The 19454-nt window shown below is 37.1% G+C and overlaps 1 protein-coding gene across 3 annotated transcripts in view; it reads right to left on the minus strand.

The window, feature by feature from the left end:
• Positions 1-740: 740 nt before the first annotated feature.
• Positions 741-19454, minus strand: part of LOC144976915 (epimerase family protein SDR39U1-like) — a 55045-nt gene continuing 36331 nt past the window's right edge. The window contains exons 1-6 of one of the 3 annotated variants that reach the window (XM_078921519.1): positions 13970-14120; positions 12090-12196; positions 9088-9173; positions 4650-4771; positions 3146-3292; positions 741-1555 (exon numbers count right to left, since the gene is read on the minus strand). In XM_078921519.1, the coding sequence (XP_078777645.1) occupies positions 1143-1555; positions 3146-3292; positions 4650-4771; positions 9088-9173; positions 12090-12196; positions 13970-13985 (891 nt within the window). In that variant the 5' untranslated portion in view covers positions 13986-14120 and the 3' untranslated portion in view covers positions 741-1142. Of the gene's footprint in view, positions 1556-3145; positions 3293-4649; positions 4772-9087; positions 9174-12089; positions 12197-13238; positions 13320-13969; positions 14121-19454 lie in introns of those variants that run through there. The other 2 variants (XM_078921521.1, XM_078921520.1) reach the window with 2 other exon arrangements.

Below are 19454 nucleotides of genomic sequence, written 5' to 3' on the forward strand. Positions count from 1 at the left end.
TAACTCCGACATAAAATTACTTTGACACAGTGATCACATAACCTCCCTGCTAGTTATTACAGAGACCTTTAAAAATGTATCACTGTACGTACTGTCACTATCAAGGAGGAGGAGGGGGGGGGGAGGGGGGGGAAATCCATCACAGCTATATTGTGGGCAGAGGATTAATTGGTTCTGTCTCCACTTTTTGAAATCTTGATAAATTACTTGCATTACAATCAGATTTTAAAAGGTTTCATCTGGCAAACATTTTGTTAAAATCGGGAAATTGGCAAAAATGTTTTGGCTGAAATTTATACACAATACTTTAAATCATTTTTTCTCAATTTGAAGAAATGAGGAGAAACAACCAGTGAACCCTCAGCCCACTATTTGTGTAGCCTAATTCATATGGAACTGAAAATTATCCAAATTTCCATTTTGTTAAACCGACAGTAAAAATCGTTTGCTCTTTTTGGATCAGATGTTAGCCTTATACAAAATATTTTCCAAAAGATCAAACAGACCCGGAAAGCCAATAATTCCAGGGAGTACAGACGGCTTGAAAAATAAAACACGGAAGTCATAACAGTAACAGGCCCCATTACCTGTGGGTGCAGTGCACCAATAGAACTGTTGAAACCCCACTACATGTATCTTGTATATAATATTTTATATATATATATAATATATATATATATATATAATATATATATATATATATATAAATATATATATATATATGTGTGTGTGTGTGTGTGTGTGTGTGTGTGTGTGTAATGAGTCAGTTAATATAAGAAAGACTTCAAAGAAAAAGAGGTCTGATTACATTATTTATTTACAATTCTTTTTAAAACATCGCCCCTTGTCAAGTTGATTGACCTGTTGGCTTTAGCTCCCAGTGTTTGGGCTATCACTTCATAAAAGATGATTAAACATTCAAATGAGATCTTGCACCCCTTCTTTTACCCCCCCCCCCCCCGCCCCCTTTTTTATTTTTTAAGATGCCAAGTCAATGATAATGATGTTCCAACCGACATTGGGTCAGACATGGGTTACAGGCAGTTTGAGTAAGGGGGAATGGGGACAGGTGGGCGGGGGACTGGGAATATCAAATAAACACAGAAACTGACAAAGCATTAAAAAGCTTTGCCTTAAGAACTTCAACCTGACACAATTTCTTTACAAGCAGATGTGATATTGGGATACAGAAATTTATAACCAGTATCCAGAGTACGCTTGGGGAAAACTTTTTGTCCTTCCAGAACTATTACAGATCCCTCTGAGCCAAACATGATTTTGACGGCAAAACCAGGCAAGGGGATGAGGTGAGGCCGATTCATGGCAGAGGCAAATGTTTTAGTAAACTCCTTAGACCTTACAGGTTCGGGTGCTGTGCCATTGAGCACACCTCTGACGGAGTCATTCTCCACAGCATGCCACATGAGACCGGCCATGTCATCAACATGGATCCAGGATGTCCACTGGTTCCCACTGCCGATGGGACCACCACCTCCCATATAGAATGGTAGCCGAATATTTTCTATCAAGCCTCCATCTTTGCCAAGAACCACACCTGAGGGGGGAAAATTGAGGAATGTAGTATAATATCAGTTTACCACCATATTTGCCGACATTCACACCCATAAGAAAGAGATTTATGAATGCAATGTCATTTTTTGACCTATCGTCACTGCGGAGAACCAAACTTATTGACAGATTGACGAATTTTATGAAACCATGATCTCTTAAGTGGCCAAACCTAATAGTATATATTTAGTAGTGGTAATAAGCCTTGCAGTCCGAATAACGCTTGCTGAGAATTGTGTGGTTCAGTCATAGTAGATGAGTAAAGCTGCACTCTCTATCCATGTTGTTAATTGTTTCCATTGGTCACGGTCCTGTGCCAGAGTTTTGAGGCTGTCAAGATTTTGTTGTGACTTTAGTACAGAGGGCACTGCAATATTTCTTAGTTCTTCAAGGATAAATTCAGCCTCATCTGAATCCAGAAGTTTCTGATATGTTGAGAGATCCTGGTTCAGGGTAGTTACTATTGATGTTGGTGGTCTCCCTCCATATTTGTTGCCATGAAGGAAATATTCTGTCATTGCAGTTTGGGCTGGGATGTTATCATCTCAAAGTAAAATGTGACCAAATAGTCTTCATCGCTGTTCTTTTATTATTGTACTCAAGTGTTGGACCCAGGTTCTTTCATAGAGATCAGTATTTGTAATTGTCTCTGGCCAATAGATTCCGATTACACAACGTAATTGTTTGCGGTGGTATGAATCGAGACTTTCTAAGTTCTTTTTTGTGAATCCCGAAGTTCAATAGTTATATGTCAATATCGGAATAATCAGTGCCTCGTAAATCTGTATTCATTTATTCTCACTGATTATGTTATTTCTATTCCATAAATTTTGGAGTTGGTTGAATGCATTGGTGGTCAGCTTCTTTCGTTTTCTGATGTCTTCATTTTCGTTGATCAAATTGCCTAGTTAACGTACACTTTTCCATTCATTTAAAATTCTGTTGATTATTGTATAATCTGTTTTGGATTGATTCACTTTCAGATTCCATGCTTCTAGGGTAGTTGATATTATTGTTATATTTACTTACCATCATCATTATTTATTTAAACCAAAGGAATTTTCATTTTACTTTCACTTTTCATATTTATCGGGGGGGGGGGGGGGGGGAGGGGGGAGGGGGAGGGGGGGGGGGGGAGGGGGGGAGGGGGAGGGGGGAGGGGGAGGGGGGGAGGGGGGAGGGGGAGGGGGGGGAGGATTTAATCAAGAGAAATTGAACAGCTGCCAGAAGTTAAAGATGTTTAGAGAGATTCAAGAAAAAGTTTTGTGATGTAGTGGAACAACAACAAAAAATGAGGACATGGTCGGTAGCACTTTTATCTCTGTTGAAAAAAAAAGCATCTTACAAGCATCATTTCTAATCCTCTGTGTTGAGTGTTGCAGTTGGCTTGGAATCTTTTGCAAAGCAGATTAAATATAGGTATTTGGCATTTCACTATTTATACAAGCTCATGTTTTTCTAATCAACATCTGGCTGTTTTTCGAAACGATGACCTGTTTCAAAAGGGCAATTGATGGCACATGACATGATAATTTGTAGCTAAGCAATTTCTCAATAACTTAATTTGTATATTTACCTGTGCGTAGAATGACAAGTCTAGTGCTAGAATCTTTAGGTAAAGTGGCCGCTGCTTCCCACTCTTTGGATAGCTCTGACAGGAAGTCATAGGGCTCTACTTTGGTTTCCTCTGTATACTCCTTGCTTGGATCTGGCTTGTAGTAGCCTTGAATTGAATCAAACAAAACCATGTAAATTTGCAAAAGTCAAAGAGAATACTAAGCTATTAGAAGCTGTGAAAGTTAAAAGTATCGAACAAAAATGAATATAACAGCTTCAAATAGATCAAAATACTTGAAACTGATTGATTCAGGCTCAAAACCCTTCTTCAGTCAACAACAAAAACAAGCAAAATGATAAGACTGCATGTAATACAAGTCTTGATATGTCTACTCATCATAAGTACTGGACATATAGATCCTACATATTCTTTAATCTGTTCAGATTCTAGGTGAAGTATGATAATTTTACATGTTTAAGTTGTTGGCTGAAAAAAAGTTCTGAACTGGAAACATTCTGCATTTTGTATTTTAATGTTTTTTTAAAGCTGTTATATAAATTTTGATCAAGATTTGTTATACTTCCACAGTTTTTAAGAACATTGAAAGAAGTATTTGATAACTTATAATAGCAATAAATAAGAATGTAATCACTCACACCTTATAAAGCCCATGAATCTGGATTTCATCCCTCCTTCCGCTTGAGTTTTTATGAAGCGCAATATGTACTTAAAGTACTCAAACAGCTTTACAAGGGGTCCAAAGCCAACAGCAACATATAATATGTCTTATATGACGTGACCCTCGCTATTGATTTAATATTTCATTGTTGGCTGAGGCAATGCTTTTAACAGCCAGGAATTTTTTTTACACCTGAGTTTGGTGAGAGAATGTGAGTAAGGAGCTTTTTCCACGGACTCAACTTACCACTGTCCAGAGCAGGACTTGAACCAGGGACTAACAGTTGGAAAGTGAGTGTCATACCACAAGATCACAAATGGGTTTTTGTAGTTTTAAAATAGATAGCAACAATTACCTGTGAGCCTTTTGACTAGGATGCTATTCTACAGCGAAGAAACCCAGAACCCAGCTCAACAACCAAGTAGACAAAGAAGACAAACATAAGGCTCGATTAAATGTACACCTGCCCTTCTGAGCCAGAGGGTTCAAAGAGCTGGAGTTTATTCCAGTTTCTGCAGAGTTAAAAGGTCAGTGGCAATTGACTGCTACCCTTTTAATACGATGCTAGTCTAATCTCCTGAAAAGTACTTTCTTCCCAATCTAACAGATCCAGTTACCCATTCATTTCCATGTGGAAGGAGGATGAGAAAAAATAATCACTGTACGTAAAACCCTTAACAGACCCTTTGCTTCTTAAGCAAACTATCTATCACTAAAACTAAATCACCATGACCCCGAGGGTGCATCAGGAGCTCTGTCAATTTGGGACCCATGTTCATTAAAATCAATGCCTATGATCTAAAAGAATAACTTCAATAAATTGTAGAGGGCACAAACACTCACTGATGCCAGAGAATGAAATAAATACTTTAGGAGGTTTAGAAGCTTCTTGAATGGCTTTGGACAGCAGCTCTGTCTTTTCAACACGGCTTTCTCGCAATTCTTTCTTTACTTTATCTGTCCAACTGTGATGAAAATTTATGAAGGAGACAATAATAATAATATTATTATTTATAATAATAATATTATTATTTATAATAATAATAATAATAATAATAATAATAATAATAATAATAATAATAATAATAATAATAATAATAATAATAATAATAATAATAATAACAATTGTAATGATTGAGAAGGGGGGTAAAAAATGTAGGAGCCAAGGGAGACAATAGTGTAATATATTCAACTAGTACAGTTCTTTATGAGTTATATTCCCTTAAGATCCTATTCTCTATAGATGATAATTACATTTGTTTACTCATATTGCTGGTAGTTCATTGCCCTTGTAATTTGTAGTTGTTACCCCTTTTGAGTATAAAAGGAAATATTTCTGAAATAAAATATTCTTAATGTGATAACCTCCAGAGAGCCTTCAACTATTATTTTTTTATCAAGAGCCATCTGGCTGTTCACTGAGCACACGTCATTTGGCAACAACTTCTAATGGTGCTCACACTAGTATGTTATGATGATCGACCCAATCAGCAAATTCCGTACCACACTCGTGCACCGTCGCAAACCCACCCGAAAGCTTCGTCACAACACATCGCTGGATTGCTGCCTTCATAGGAATTGTTGCCAGCATTCCTGACACTATGTCCATCGACTTGTCAAGTTTAACATCTACTTTCTCAACGTTCCTGCTTCTACCCCACACTAGAGCGCAATACTCCGTGGCATTTTGGATGTGGCTCATATGGGAGAAGCTGGTCCCTGATAAGGAAATTCAGTTTATGGGTGTGCCAGCCACTGCATAGTTGTTTATCTTCAGATACCACTTATCAAAGTAGGCTTTGAGTCTGGTGATGTCCTCGCTGAGCACGCTCTCGAGACAGGTCCACACCTTAATTTAAGTAATGAGTGCCCAGTCGTCTGCATATCCCATCCTGAGGGAGGAAGTGTTTGGCATGTCGCTAATGTAGACATTAAATAACATAGGTGCAGAACAGATCCCGGAGGGACCCCATCCCTCAGTTTCCTAATTTTACTTGTAGCATCTCCCAGCGTGACGTGGAATTGTCTTTCCCCTAAGACTGAAGAAAAGAACTTCATGGTCTTTTTTCACCTTATGATCTTTGCAAGTTTGAGCATTAATCCTTCGCACCGTATCGTACGCTGCCGATAGGTCTATAAATACAGCACCAGTTTGCCGTTTCCTCTCGAACCCTGCCTCAATATGTTCTGTAAGGGCAATGACCTGTTCCGTGGTGCACCTCCCTTCCCTGAAGCCCTCCTGCTAGGGTAGCAGGGCAGCGTCTAGGATTGGCCCCCATTGGTTTAATAGAACTCGCTCCAAGAGTTTGTACAAGCAGCTCAGAAGTGATATGGGTCTGTAGCTGTCGGCCTAGATGCGTCACCGTATCGGGATATATGCTGTCTATCCCTACTGCCTTGCCCTTTTTTGACATCACTAATGGCTGCACCCACTTCTCAAGGACTGAATGGGGATGTCCAGTCGAACTCCTCTACAGGTAGTGGGTCCAAGATCGTACGTATGCCATGTGAACACTGCGCTGGAAAGCATGATGAGGGACCCGTTTACTACGGTTCTTTATGTTCCTGGCAATTGTGTCTGCCTCACATTGTGGTGCAGCCTTCATGAAATTCCGGTCCAGATCCAATTTCTTTATCAGCCCCAAGCATGGCAGCTAGAGTGTGTAAAGTCAAAACTTTCCATAGTATCCTGCCACTGTTGCTTCCTTCCTTCTGCCAGAGACTGAAGTAGTCTATTGGCTACATCCTGGGACTGGGTCTGCTGCTACTCCTTGTACAGCTTTTACTACTCTTCCATCCAGCAGAGGCTGTAAAATTTCCATTTGCTGGCTATGTGGGAAGTTGCCAACGGCTGTCCGCTTCACCTACAGCGATTCACCATTACCTCCCTTCGTTACGAGGCTGAGGTCAGGAGTATAATCTTTCTTATGACGCATGCCCATAAAGGTTCCTTTGGCTGTAGGATTGTACACTAGGTGTAGATAGTTACAGTTCATCCATGAGTGGAGTTGTCTACCTGCCACATTGCAGTCTCAGTAGCTCCATTCGTGGTGGTGGTTATTAAAGTCTCCCTGACAGATGGAAGGATAGCCACCGGTACCGGTGGTGTCCTACAAGTCGCTCTAGATGGTTTGTAGATGTGCAAATACAGCCCACCTACCTCCACGGAAATTCTATTCATCCTGTTGCTGTCCGTTGCACTCTCAATGACCTTTATCTTCGAAGGCTCATCTACGTAAACGCTAACCCCCCTTTGAGCCTCGAAGTGTCCTCTCACTGGACCACCATATAGCCTGGGATCTGGAATCGAGAAGATTGTGCGCCTGAATATAGATGGGTCTCCTGCAATAGGAGGATATCAATGCTATGGATGGCCGGTAGCTTTGACAAAAGCTCATTTTTTGCCATACTCTGGCTCTCGATATTGAGAGACAATATGTGCATCAGGTTGCTAACCACAGTATTGCATTTTTCAGTTGACAGCGTGTTAGGACATTCGCTTATTTCTCAACTGTGCCGACCTTGGTGACACAAACACGGTAGTATTTGGCTAGACGGGTGACCGCTTCGTCATTGATGAATCTGTTTCCAGGGCATAAAATCATGTGAACATAGTAGTGTGGAGCCCTGGATGGCCAAGGCCATTCGGACACCGTGTTGGATCTTCATTAGTTACATATCAGGCGGGGCGTTCAGGGGGATAGGCTCGATATCCAGGATGTCCTCGTGTATATTATATATATATATTTCGTGTTTATTTGAAAAAGCAAAAAAGCCGAAACGTTGTTTGTTTTGTGTTGTTCCGGTTATATATGAGTCACATTTACTCCCTTTATCTTTCTGTCCATTTTATTGGCTCATTTAGGCAGTTTTTCATGGATTAAAGTTTGTATGTGTAAAAGCAGTCTAAAGTTGATTAAAAGCATAGTGTTGGTTTTAAAAAATATTTTCACAAACATTTTCTATTTTTTTAAAATCTACCACGTGTTAGCTATCCTTGGCTACTTTGTGTCAATAAATATTGAAAATTCCTCGACAAAACTCAGGTATCGACAAAACTTAGTATTGACAACCTGTCATCGATGAAATCCCATTTCGACTCCAGTACTGCCCACCACTAGTGCTAACCTCCAGGGAGTAGTCAATAGAGATAATAAAATAATAAAAATAACAACAATAATAATAATAATAATAATAATAATAATAATAATAATAATGATAATAATAATAATAATTATTATAATAACAATGGAACCATCAAATGCATCTCTCAGAGATTCAATACTTGAGAACTGTATTTGAGACAGAGAAATGACTTACATAAAAGTGACTTACACAAAACTCTTTTGTTTGTAAAAAAAAATGACAAACCATTGTCATTGCAAAAGGTCTAATAAATATTTTGACTGTCCCATGGTAAGATTAAGACAGAAATGATTGATTTGAAAAGAAAATATAAACAAAGTTTTTGTGTGGCTATGTGGTCTTGTGGTATGACACTCGCTTTTGGATCGGAAGGTCCTGGGTTCAAGCCTCACTCTGCACATAGTTGAGTCCTTGGAAAAAACTCTTTACTCACATTCTCTCACCGCACTCAGGTGTACCTGGCCGTTAACATTGTCTCTGTCCGAAAAAATTGTAATATCGCATAACAGTCTTCATGTCAAGTCCTACATGTTAAGTGTTGCAATTGGCCAGGGACCCATTGTAAAGCGCTTTGAGCACGTTTAGTGGATATTGCGCATTATAAAAGCCCAAGCTCAAGCTCAAAGCTCAAAGTTTTGTTTGCACAATTAACATGAAATATGGATAAGGATGTGTGCATAGGTTTCTTGCACTTTTTTGGTTTGAAATACAAAATGACTTCCCAAACTCAACAAAATTTATAATAAGTGCCCTTAAACAAAACAACTCAGTATTTCAAGTAAATTGTGTGCAAGAATCTGTTGTAATATTTAATTAGAAGTCATTCCATTTTTTTATACATTTCTACTTTATTGAGTCTGATGTAAAAAATATTATTATTTATGTCGATAATATATCATTCATCAATAATCTAATAGGACATTTTCACTGTAGTACGTAATTTCAAAGTTTGCAAATAAACCACGTACAAAATGGGATAATATATAAGTGAACACCTGTTACCCACCAAGCTGATGTTATTTATTTATTTAATTACCTGGACAACTTATTATTTTTCCCTTTATATAAAATTTGTGGGGGGGGGGGGGGGGAGAGAGAGAGAGAGAGAGCATTTAAGAGGTAAATATAAAATCACCTTTTGAATGGTTGCAGCACCTTTTCTCCAGACATACTGATAACAGCCACGCAATCCTCTGGAAGGCCGTTACGAGATACATCTGTCTGATTATATATACAATTCACAGGACTATTTATAGAAATATTCAAATTATCAAGATTATTTTTTTTTTAATAAATAAAAATAAAAATTAATGTTCAAACAAATAACAAATGTACAAGTAAGTCAACGTTGAAAAATAAGTCAATAGCACACAGACAATAACAGAAAAACATTTCTAAAAAAAAAATCCTTATTCATATAAATAACATATATACAAATAAGTGAACGGTCACTGACATTGAAAAATAAGTCATCAAACACAAAGACTGACAGAAAAACATTTCTAGAGAAAAAAATAATAAAATCCAAGTTCAAATAAATAACATGTATAAATAAGTCAATGGTCATTGAACAATCAGTCATCGAACATACAGTGCAACCTCGATATAACGACATCGTCGTGACCGGGAAAACGTGTCGTTATAGAGGGATGTCGTTACAGAGAGGTTTCCTATGTGTGTATATCAGGAGGTGTTTTGGGTCTTGTGTAGTGAATGTATACTCTTTCATTTTCCTTCTGTAGTTTATCCGGGCTTGGGACCGGCAATGAATGGAGAGTGGACAAAGGATTTATAAACAGTCCAGTGTTGACCTGTCACAGGCATTCATTGGGTGAAAGGCGAGCCTTCTGATTGGTGAAAGGCGAGCCTTCTGATTGGCTGTGGTGTTGTACAAATGTGACTATTGATTGGCTGAAAAAGAAGCGTTTTCATTGGCTACAATAAGAACTAGCTCTGGGCTTATTACGAGTAGACAACATACATAGAATGGAAGATACCACTTGTAATAGTTACGAACAATTTCATGGTAGACAAACACCTTTAAGGTTTGTCGGACCAGAAATGTCGTTATACAGGGGTTTTGCTGAAATGTACGTCGCTATAGAGGGGTTTTTATTACTAATGATTTTTAGTAAAATAAAATGGGACCTGAGTACCATGTCGTTATACAGGGAATGTCGCTATAACGGATGTCGTTACATCGGGGTTGCACTGTATAATGACAGTCATTTCGAATAGGAAACTAACCTATTATAAAGTAATTTTATAACATCTAATAGACCTGGCTACTCAATGGTTGCTGAGTAGACAGAGGAATAAGAAAAAAAAACACGTCTGCATTTAGTGGTCTAGTGGTTTGACACTTCAGTCCCGTAAGTCCTTTGTTCTAGTCCAGCAGTGGATGGCAGAAAGTTGAGTCCTTGGAAAAAGCTATTAACTCACATTGTCTCACGGCACTCAGATGTAAAATGAGCACTTGCTCAATCAGTATCAGCGTTATCTCTATTTAAAAAATATTGAGACAGGGCCTTACAGGCATCATCTTGTCCTTATGTAAAGAGTCAATGTTGGCTTGAAACATTTTGTAAAATGCTTTGAGCATAAATAGTGGATGTTGATCTATATAAAATTTCAAGGGTTTTGTTTTTTTTAAATATCATTCCCACTTGCATTTGAGTTTGAGGCTAGTGTCTCCACCAACTGAGCTGATGAGACCCTGCAGAGCCTTGACCCACAGACTTGAGATTTGAGACCCACAGACTCACCTCTTATGATGGCAGGGTGAACCAGATAGTGTAAATTGACTTCAATGACAGAGGTATTGAACTTGATTTTAAAAATTGGCCTAATTTGAATTAAGATAATGATCATGTTCCTTATTCAGCGTTTATTTTCATGTTTATTATTTTAAAAATCAAATTTATAACCCACCATCTCAAAACTGGTCTTGCATCATGGTAAACTAGATGCAGGACATTGAATTAATGGTCAAAAATATGAAATATTGGATTAAAATGATGTTTGATTCATGTCAATGAATAGTAGTTAAACTAAAATTTCCAACATTTAACAGATCCAGTTACCAAATCGCTTTAGAGTGAACAGATAAAACTGTGTGTGTGTTCAAAATGTAATCCTTCAGAGCCATCGGTCCATTGAGCCAGAGTTTATCCCAGTTTCTAAGGCATGGAATGGACAACAGTAATTGCTTACTATCCTTTGGATAGGACACTAGTCTATCCCAAAGTTTCACCAGATATCTAACAGGCTCATCTACCCATTCACTCATGCTGGGTAGACAGGGGGAGAGAAAAAAAGCTTGATTGCACCCGGAATCCCTAACGACTGAGCTACCAGGACTCCCAGTGTGCAATAGACTAGTGTCCTATCCATAGGGAAGCAAGCAATTGCTATTGTCCATTTCACACTATAGAAACCAGGATAATCTCCGGCTCCATGAGCCTAATGGCTCTGAAGGACAACCTTTTATTTTTTATTGCTGAACTACATCATTGCAGACCAAATTTAAATAGCACTGTGAGTCCGAGATCATACTGCTAGACTACAGCGTCAACTCTTGACTATAGGCAAATGAGAATGAGATCCTTACGCAACATGAAGTTTCTAGTCGTTAACATCAAGACTTAATTTCTTTCATATCACCATAATTTCTCATATATCTGGTTATAACTACAGACCTAGCTTCCAAAATTAGGCAGAAATATCAAAGTCCGAGTCACATCACTCTTACTAAACTAAATAAATAATATGCAATTGAATGTAAGCTTCGATTTTATTACAAAAACAGATCAAATGAACTTTTCAGGTTTCCCCTTTATCAACAAAACAGGATAAATGAAACACTACAGATGAATGAGATAATGTGGTAGTGGCGGTGTTACAATGAATAAACAAAACATTGGTTGGCAGGAAATAGTATGCTCCTTTGTAAGGAAGCACAAATTCCTTACAAAGGACCATATTATTTACTTACATTCAATTTCATATTATTTATCTCTTCGAGCTTCGAGCAGCAACATTTGCATTACTAATCTAATGATGACAATGCCAAGTGAGAGTCATACCTAACTGCATCTGAAAAAATGTGCATGCTGCTTACTACCTTAATACACTTACCCATGTCAATTTGTTTGGCCCAGAATTCCGTGATACTGGGATGATTTTGTAACCTTTCTTGGCTCCCATCCTAGCAAAGGCCCGGCCAACAAAACCTGTTCCACCTCCTGATAAAAAAAAAAAAAGAAAAGAAATGAAAAAATATGAGCTCTTTGCATAGAGCCATATCTGCAAAAGGTGCTCAAAGAGCTTATCAAGGGACCCATTAGTGTGCTCAAAGTGTTTATCAAGGGATCCCAAACTAACATCAACAACTGACATGTAGGGCGTGTTGTGATAAATGTAAACCACAAAATTGATCTGAAAATCCATTTAGGAAAAACATGATGAACAAAGGGTAAAACCATCATGTGAGAAACTACAATAACTTATGAATGTCAAACCCGGTCCCTTAGTAAATCACTGATGAAAAGTGATTGAAAGAAAAATGCCTCATTATAAGGTTAAAAACTTTAAATTAGTGTTTTTAAAAATGCAGTAATCCCCATCCCAAACTACTTCACAAAACAGAACAACATCCATCACATCGTAATTTATTGCCCCACATACAACAATATGTGAATCTGGGCCTAAAATAACTTGTCGAACTGTATGATTGATGCCCTGAATACAAAGTCCTCCAAAGGGTCACCTGTGTGTTGTTAAATCTCCAAATCCAGATTTTAAAATCAACAAATTGCATGGTCCCTTGGGCAGTACCATCTTATCTATAATATGATAGCCAGGTACTTCCGATTTCCAAAGCAAAAAAAGACATATTGTTTAAATTGTGTAAATTTTAAAAGGTTCAATTTTTCTTTTAATGTTGAGAAAAAAGGAAGGTCAATTTTTAGAAGAAGGTCAAAACACTTAGCACTAAAAGTGTGGGGTTTTTTGTCCTCCCTGGTGTAGAGCAAAACAAAGGAATGATAGTAGCCATTGTGTAGCAAATTGCTTATCAAATTTAATAAGTTGGGAAGGGGAGTGAAGCAAACCCCCTCTCCCTATCCTCCTCCGCTTTGAGATATTTTCTATTTTCCCCGTCAATTTGTCCCATATTTTGTTTTCATGGTACTACTTCAGGTAAGAAGGAAAACTGGATTCTTGTCTGGTTGTTCTTTTCATATTTTTTTTTTTATATTAAGAGGAAATGGTAGAAATGGTGGATACTTCGACGGAGGCTGCCCAGTTTGTCACAGACCCAGTTTGTCACAGGCTCAGTTTGTCACAGACCCAGTTTGTCACAGGCCCAGCTTGTTACAGGCTCCAGATTAGCGCAATAGGCCTTAGATGATTTCTTTGCCTCCCTTTGTTCGACTGTAAATCTGTATACCTTTCTTTTTAAAGTAATAATCACGCCTCCCCACCCCCCCCCCCCCAACCCCAAATGTCAGAAAAGAGATTGCAAGTTATCATTTATCGGCCGGTGGGGAGGGGTGGGGTGAGTCTATTCACCCCCCCCCCCCCCCGAAAAAAAAACGAAAAAAAAACAGAAAGAAAGAACAGCTACAAAAACAAACAGAATAACAGTAACGGAAACAGTTCCATAAACGAAAATACGGTTTTACGCCTGGGGATCAAAATCTTGGTCTCCCTAGACCTCTACCAAACATTAAAGGTGCAGCCTAGACCAAGAAAGAAAGTGAGGATGAGAAAGGAAGGAGAGAGAGTGAGAGAGCGTGTGTGTGTGTGTGTGTGTGTGTGTGAGAGAGAGAGAGAGAGAGAGATAGACATGGAAAGAGAGAGAGAGAGAGAGAGAGAGAGAGAGAGAGAGAGAGAGAGAGAGAGAGAGAGAGAGAGAGAGAGAGAGAGAGCTTAAAACTTTTATAAATGCGATCAAGTGCATGTGCATGTTCTCATTTTAAGATGACTCAGACCTTGGTCTTGTTACTCTGACTTACCAACAACAATACTCATTTTGTCCGTAAAAGTAAAAATGCAGAATAACCTGCTCCTCAAAACCAATGACTTATTTGACCGGTAAGGGTTTGTTGACAAATTGTTGTAAAAAAATCGTCTGCATTAAATTCGTAGTTATCTCCCTTGGCCCTTTGCATACGCTACGACAATGTTATAAAAAATTCGCAGTTCTATCGACAAGACGGAGCAGGGAAGATTATATATAGAATGAAGATGACGTCACTCGCGTCTTTGTTATTGTTTTTTGTCATACGCTTTCATGAGTAGTTTTCACTAAACTGTATTAACAAGACTATACGAACGAAAGGGTGAAAATGGAGAGGCATAAGTGACGACAGATCGCTTCAACTTTAATATTGTTGATGTACAAAAGTATAATTTATATTAATTCGACGTTTGTATTAATAATACTTGTGGGGGAAAAAGAAAAATATGGAAAACGAGAAATAGAGAAATGGGAAAATATCGAGGGTAATCATTTAATTTTCAGATACCAGAACAAAAGTCATGACGTAGGTACAGTTTATTAATCAAATAATTAACTTTTTTTTAATGGAGAGAATCATTTATGTTATTTTTAAAATCCTAAACCTGATTTGTTTTTGTTTTGTTTTTTGTTTGTTTGTTTTTTACTTTTGTTTTTTTTTTTTGTTTTTTTTTTTGTGTTTGTTTTTTTGGTTGGGGTTTTTTGTTGTTGTTGTTGTTTTTTTTTTTTTTTTTGTTGTTGTTTTTGTTTTTTTGGTTTTTTTTTTGGGGGGGGGGTTGTTTTTTGTTTTATTTTTGGGTTTGTTTTCTTTTTTTTTTGGGGGGGGGGGGCGTCAATTAATTACTTAATTTATTTAATTTATCATTAAAGATTTCATTTTTTATATTTTTTTTTTATATACTGGTGTCACTTCGTGTACGGTTGTAACCTTCGTGTTGGGTGAAACACATTTGGGACGGAAATCTATGACAATGATGCCATGTTGCCATGGAGACAATTTGCAATGTCTTCGCCGTAAGTTTAGACAAAAATCCAAATAAACAAACGTCAGTTTACCGATGCGTCCATTTATTTTTCTTTGTTTTTTTTTTAAGTTTGTTTTGTTTTGTTTTTTGTTTTTTATTGTTGTTTTTTTTTTTTTGTTTGTCTTTTTTTTTCTTTTTCAGTGCAATACAGTAAGTGTAATGAGCTGTCGATAAACTAATCTAATTCAAAGAGCAAATTTATTCCGAATGATAAATCGTTAATCAATGATAAGACAAAACTATTGATTCGCTTAATTAGTGTGGTCTGATGCCGAAGGGTAATACTCGAAATGTCAAGGCTTTATATCGCAGTGTTATTGTGGAACAATTGGACATTATGTCGTAATTGTTTATTATTCAAGCTTGTCAGTATCAGACAGCTGAGAAGAATACTGGCAATGATAAATCAATGGGAGCGATCTATATTCATGTTTTCGTCCAACCAAGTCATCAATCACATTTCTTGCTGTCCAACGATTGGATATTTCTTCAGAAATGTAAACACGCTGCTTTGTTCATGAAAGTTGTAAACATATCCATGTGTCATGCTGAACAAAATGACCAATCGTGATGTTAGATATTTCAAAAACTATGAACACTTTTCACTATGTGGGTCACTTTGAGCACATATTCCAATGTGACCAAAGACCTCGAACACATGGAAATGTAATAGAGATCATGCCCATTGTCAATTTAATGATGGCTTTTATAAACCGTTTCAAGGGTTGCTTAAATTGTCAGCGACCTTTTTTAGACTTCGATATTACCTGTTATTATACATTTCACAAACTTTATATTTGATATATTTATATTTGAGCTTTTATATAGCGCAATATCCACTTAAACTGCTCAAAGAGCTTTACAAGAGGTCCCTCAGCAACAAAGCAACACTTAACATTTCGAACGAGACACGACGCCTGTTAGGCGATATTGCATTTTTCTTTTTCGGACAGAGACAACGCTGTTAACGGCCCGGTACTCATTGCACACCTGAGTACGGTGAGATAATGTGAGTAAAGAGTCTTTTCCCAGGACTCAACCATGCGCCGATAGAGGCTCGAACCCAGGACCGTCCAATCTGAAAGCGAGTGTCATACCACAAGACCACATAGCCGAACAAAGTTCATTCCATCGTGCCCCCTGTGAGAGGGACTTTATATAATATATTACCCACTCGACGTACGTGTGAGTGGCTTTAGACAATACCAACTGTGCCAGCGCTGTACAAAAAAGGAGGCCATAAAGACAACGTGTACTGTAGTAAATGAAAATTTGGTCCCAAATGACCTGCTGTGGTTAGGGGGATAGATGAAGCGTCACGAAGCGCACTGAACATGGTGTAAGCGTGGAAATAATATGCTCTGTATAGGTCATTTAATTATCATAATCATATAACCATTAAGGGTTACATAGGTCAAAAGACATTTAAATATACTGTTGTTTTGTTGTTGTTGTTGTTGTTGTTTTTGTTGTTGTTTTTTTGTTGTTTGTTTTTTTTTTTTTGGTTTGTTGTTTATTTGTTTTTGGGTTGTTTTTTTTTTTTTGCAAATATAAATAGATCTATATGATAATTAAAAACAAACAAAAGAAAATATCAAATTGATGCATGGACATTATAAGTACACACACTTCTATATATGTACAAACAAAAATTAGTATAACAGCTTAAAAAAAAAAAGAACAAAATAACAAACATTATAAGTACACAAAATTCTATATAGACGTCTATGTACATACAAAAATTAGTATAACAGCTTCAAAAAAAAAAAAAAAAAGAAGAACAAATTACCAGATATTATAAGTACACAATCTATATGTACAAACAAAAATTAGTATAACAGCTTCAAAAAAAAAAAAAAGAAGAACAAACTACCAGATATTATAAGTACACAATCTATATGTACAAACAAAAATTAGTATAACAGCTTCAAAAAAAAAAAAAAAAAGAAGAACAAACTACCAGATATTATAAGTACACAATCTATATGTACAAACAAAAATTAGTATAACAGCTTCAAAAAAAAAAAAAGAAGAACAAACTACCAGATATTATAAGTACACAATCTATATGTACAAACAAAAATTAGTATAACAGCTTCAAAAAAAAAAAAAGAAGAACAAACTACCAGATATTATAAGTACACAATCTATATGTACAAACAATAATTAGTATTACAGCTTAAAAAAAAAAAAGAACAAAATGCGAAACCTGTGAAGCTGTTTTTTTAAGCTGTTATATTCATTTCTGTTTATTACTTTTTACAGTCCACAGCTTTTAGCAGCATAGTATCACTTTATCATAATATGTACAAACAAAAGGCCAAGATAGTGCATTAATATTTTTTTCATAACAGACTTACTGATCATAAGCATATTTCTGAAAATCATTCATCGTATACGTACTTTAACCCTCTCCTTACCAACTATAGGAAAATCGTCACATTCGTTACGATACAAACAACATTTTCCTTATTCAAATTTCTTTTGTACATCATAACATTTCAAGAAAACGAACAGTGTGTTGCAGAGCATGTATTCTAAAGAAATTATTTATCGCAAGAACTTACTGCTATTGTTTTTGAGTGAGAAAAAAATATAGTTTTGTTGTTAGTTGGGTGTGGCATTTTGGAGAAAATCCTGAAAATGGTTGGTAAGGAGAGAGTTAAGGCATGAATTTTTGAAAGCATTTATTGTTTTAGCAATTTTTGACAGTACCTTTGGATAAATCATATAGACAGAACGAAGTTGACGTCACTCTTGTCTTTGCTATTGTTTTTGCCATCTGCGTTTATGAGTAATTCTCACTAGACTGTAGTATCCAGACTATAAAAGTTCATGGTTACACAGAGTTTTGTGTGTTGGTCCGTGATACTTCCTGATGGCAATGTTGTGAGCTTCTGAGCCAAGCGCATACTATCTATATCACTCAGATGCACCGAGACAAGGCATTACGTTGAGTGAATGCATTATCTACCAAATTAAATTTTTAAAAAAATTGAGCTTTTATATAGCGCAATATCCACCAAACGTGCTCAAAGCGCTTTACAAGGGTCCCCTGGGCTCACAGCAGCACATAACATGTATGACGTGACATGACGCGTGTTACGCGATATTACAATTTTATTCGGACAGAGACAACGCTGTTAACGGCTAGGTACTCATTTTACAACTGAGTACGGCGAGAGAATGTGAGTAAAGAGCCTTTTCCAGAGACTCAACTATGCGCTGAGCGAGGCTCGAACCTAGGACCTTCCGATCCGAAAGCGAGAGTCATACCACTAGACCACATAGCCGCGCAAAGGACCTTTCTACATGGGACTGGAATTTCAGTGTTGTTGCTTGTTGCTTTTATGACTTACATGCTTTTGTGAGCCTTATTCAGATGTGGAAACAATCGAGCCTTAACAAAATTTGAACATTTAATGTCGATTGGCGATTTCATTGGGAATGAGTTTGAAATTTCAAAAGCAATAGTTGAAGACTCATCGTATCATATAATTGACCTCACGATCATCTATAATAATATTGTTTCTTATTAAAATGTATTCTCTTTGTTTCAGTTATTTGTTCTTGATTTTTACGATTTGAGATTAAGAGTCATGGGTTTCACTCGTCTGATGTCACGGCGCACAGCAACAGCGAGCAGCCCGGTTCTAAACAAAGAAAATCGGTACTTTTTATTCTTCATGCTGGCTAGAACTTTTCATATGTCATGTGATTAGAATGTATAAAATTCAAAACCTGATCAGATTTATAATGTTTTTCTCCTCTGGATACACTTTTATGCTCGTCGGAGAAATATTTCATAAGGGCGTCCGCCATTTTTCCGATAGTTTAGAGCCCGTTACTAAGTTACCATGCATCATTACGAGGGAAGTGACGTCATGACTGTTGAAGCCTATTGTGGTCAGGATATCATTGCGTATCAAGATCTAGTTTTAGTAAAACCGCAAGCGCACTTAAGGAGAGAAAAAAACTGTCTTGAACTGTTTGGTTGTTAGAAAGGATAACACGAACGTCTCATATCTTTTGTTTTTGCTATTATGCTAAGGTAAAATCCGGTTTTCCTTAAAATTGGGTATAATAAAGGAGTCGGTTCGGTACATTATAAGATTCTTACACTCTTGCTTTTTGGAATTTCGGATGTATTCCCAATCGCTGCACGACCTTGCGAGCGCATGTTGGGAACAAAGTTCGAATGACAAAACGTAAGCGTGTAAGAAATCTATAAATACTAACGAAAGAGTGAAAATGGAGAGGCTTCGTATGGGAACAAAACAGACAATGGACGTTTCTGGTGGTTGCAGTAAAAAATATAATGAAAAATAACTTGTATCGTCTGTACTCAATGGTGGTTGCAGTATACTGCAACCACCATTGAGTACAGACGTTACAAGTTATTTTTCATTATATTTTATTTGTTTTCCACGTTTATTTGTGTACTGTTGTGCTGAC

Source organism: Berghia stephanieae, chromosome 7 (assembly GCF_034508935.2).
Source record: "Berghia stephanieae isolate SIO BIC M18660-M18661 chromosome 7, UCSD_Bste_1.3, whole genome shotgun sequence".
NCBI lineage: Eukaryota > Metazoa > Mollusca > Gastropoda > Nudibranchia > Aeolidiidae > Berghia > Berghia stephanieae.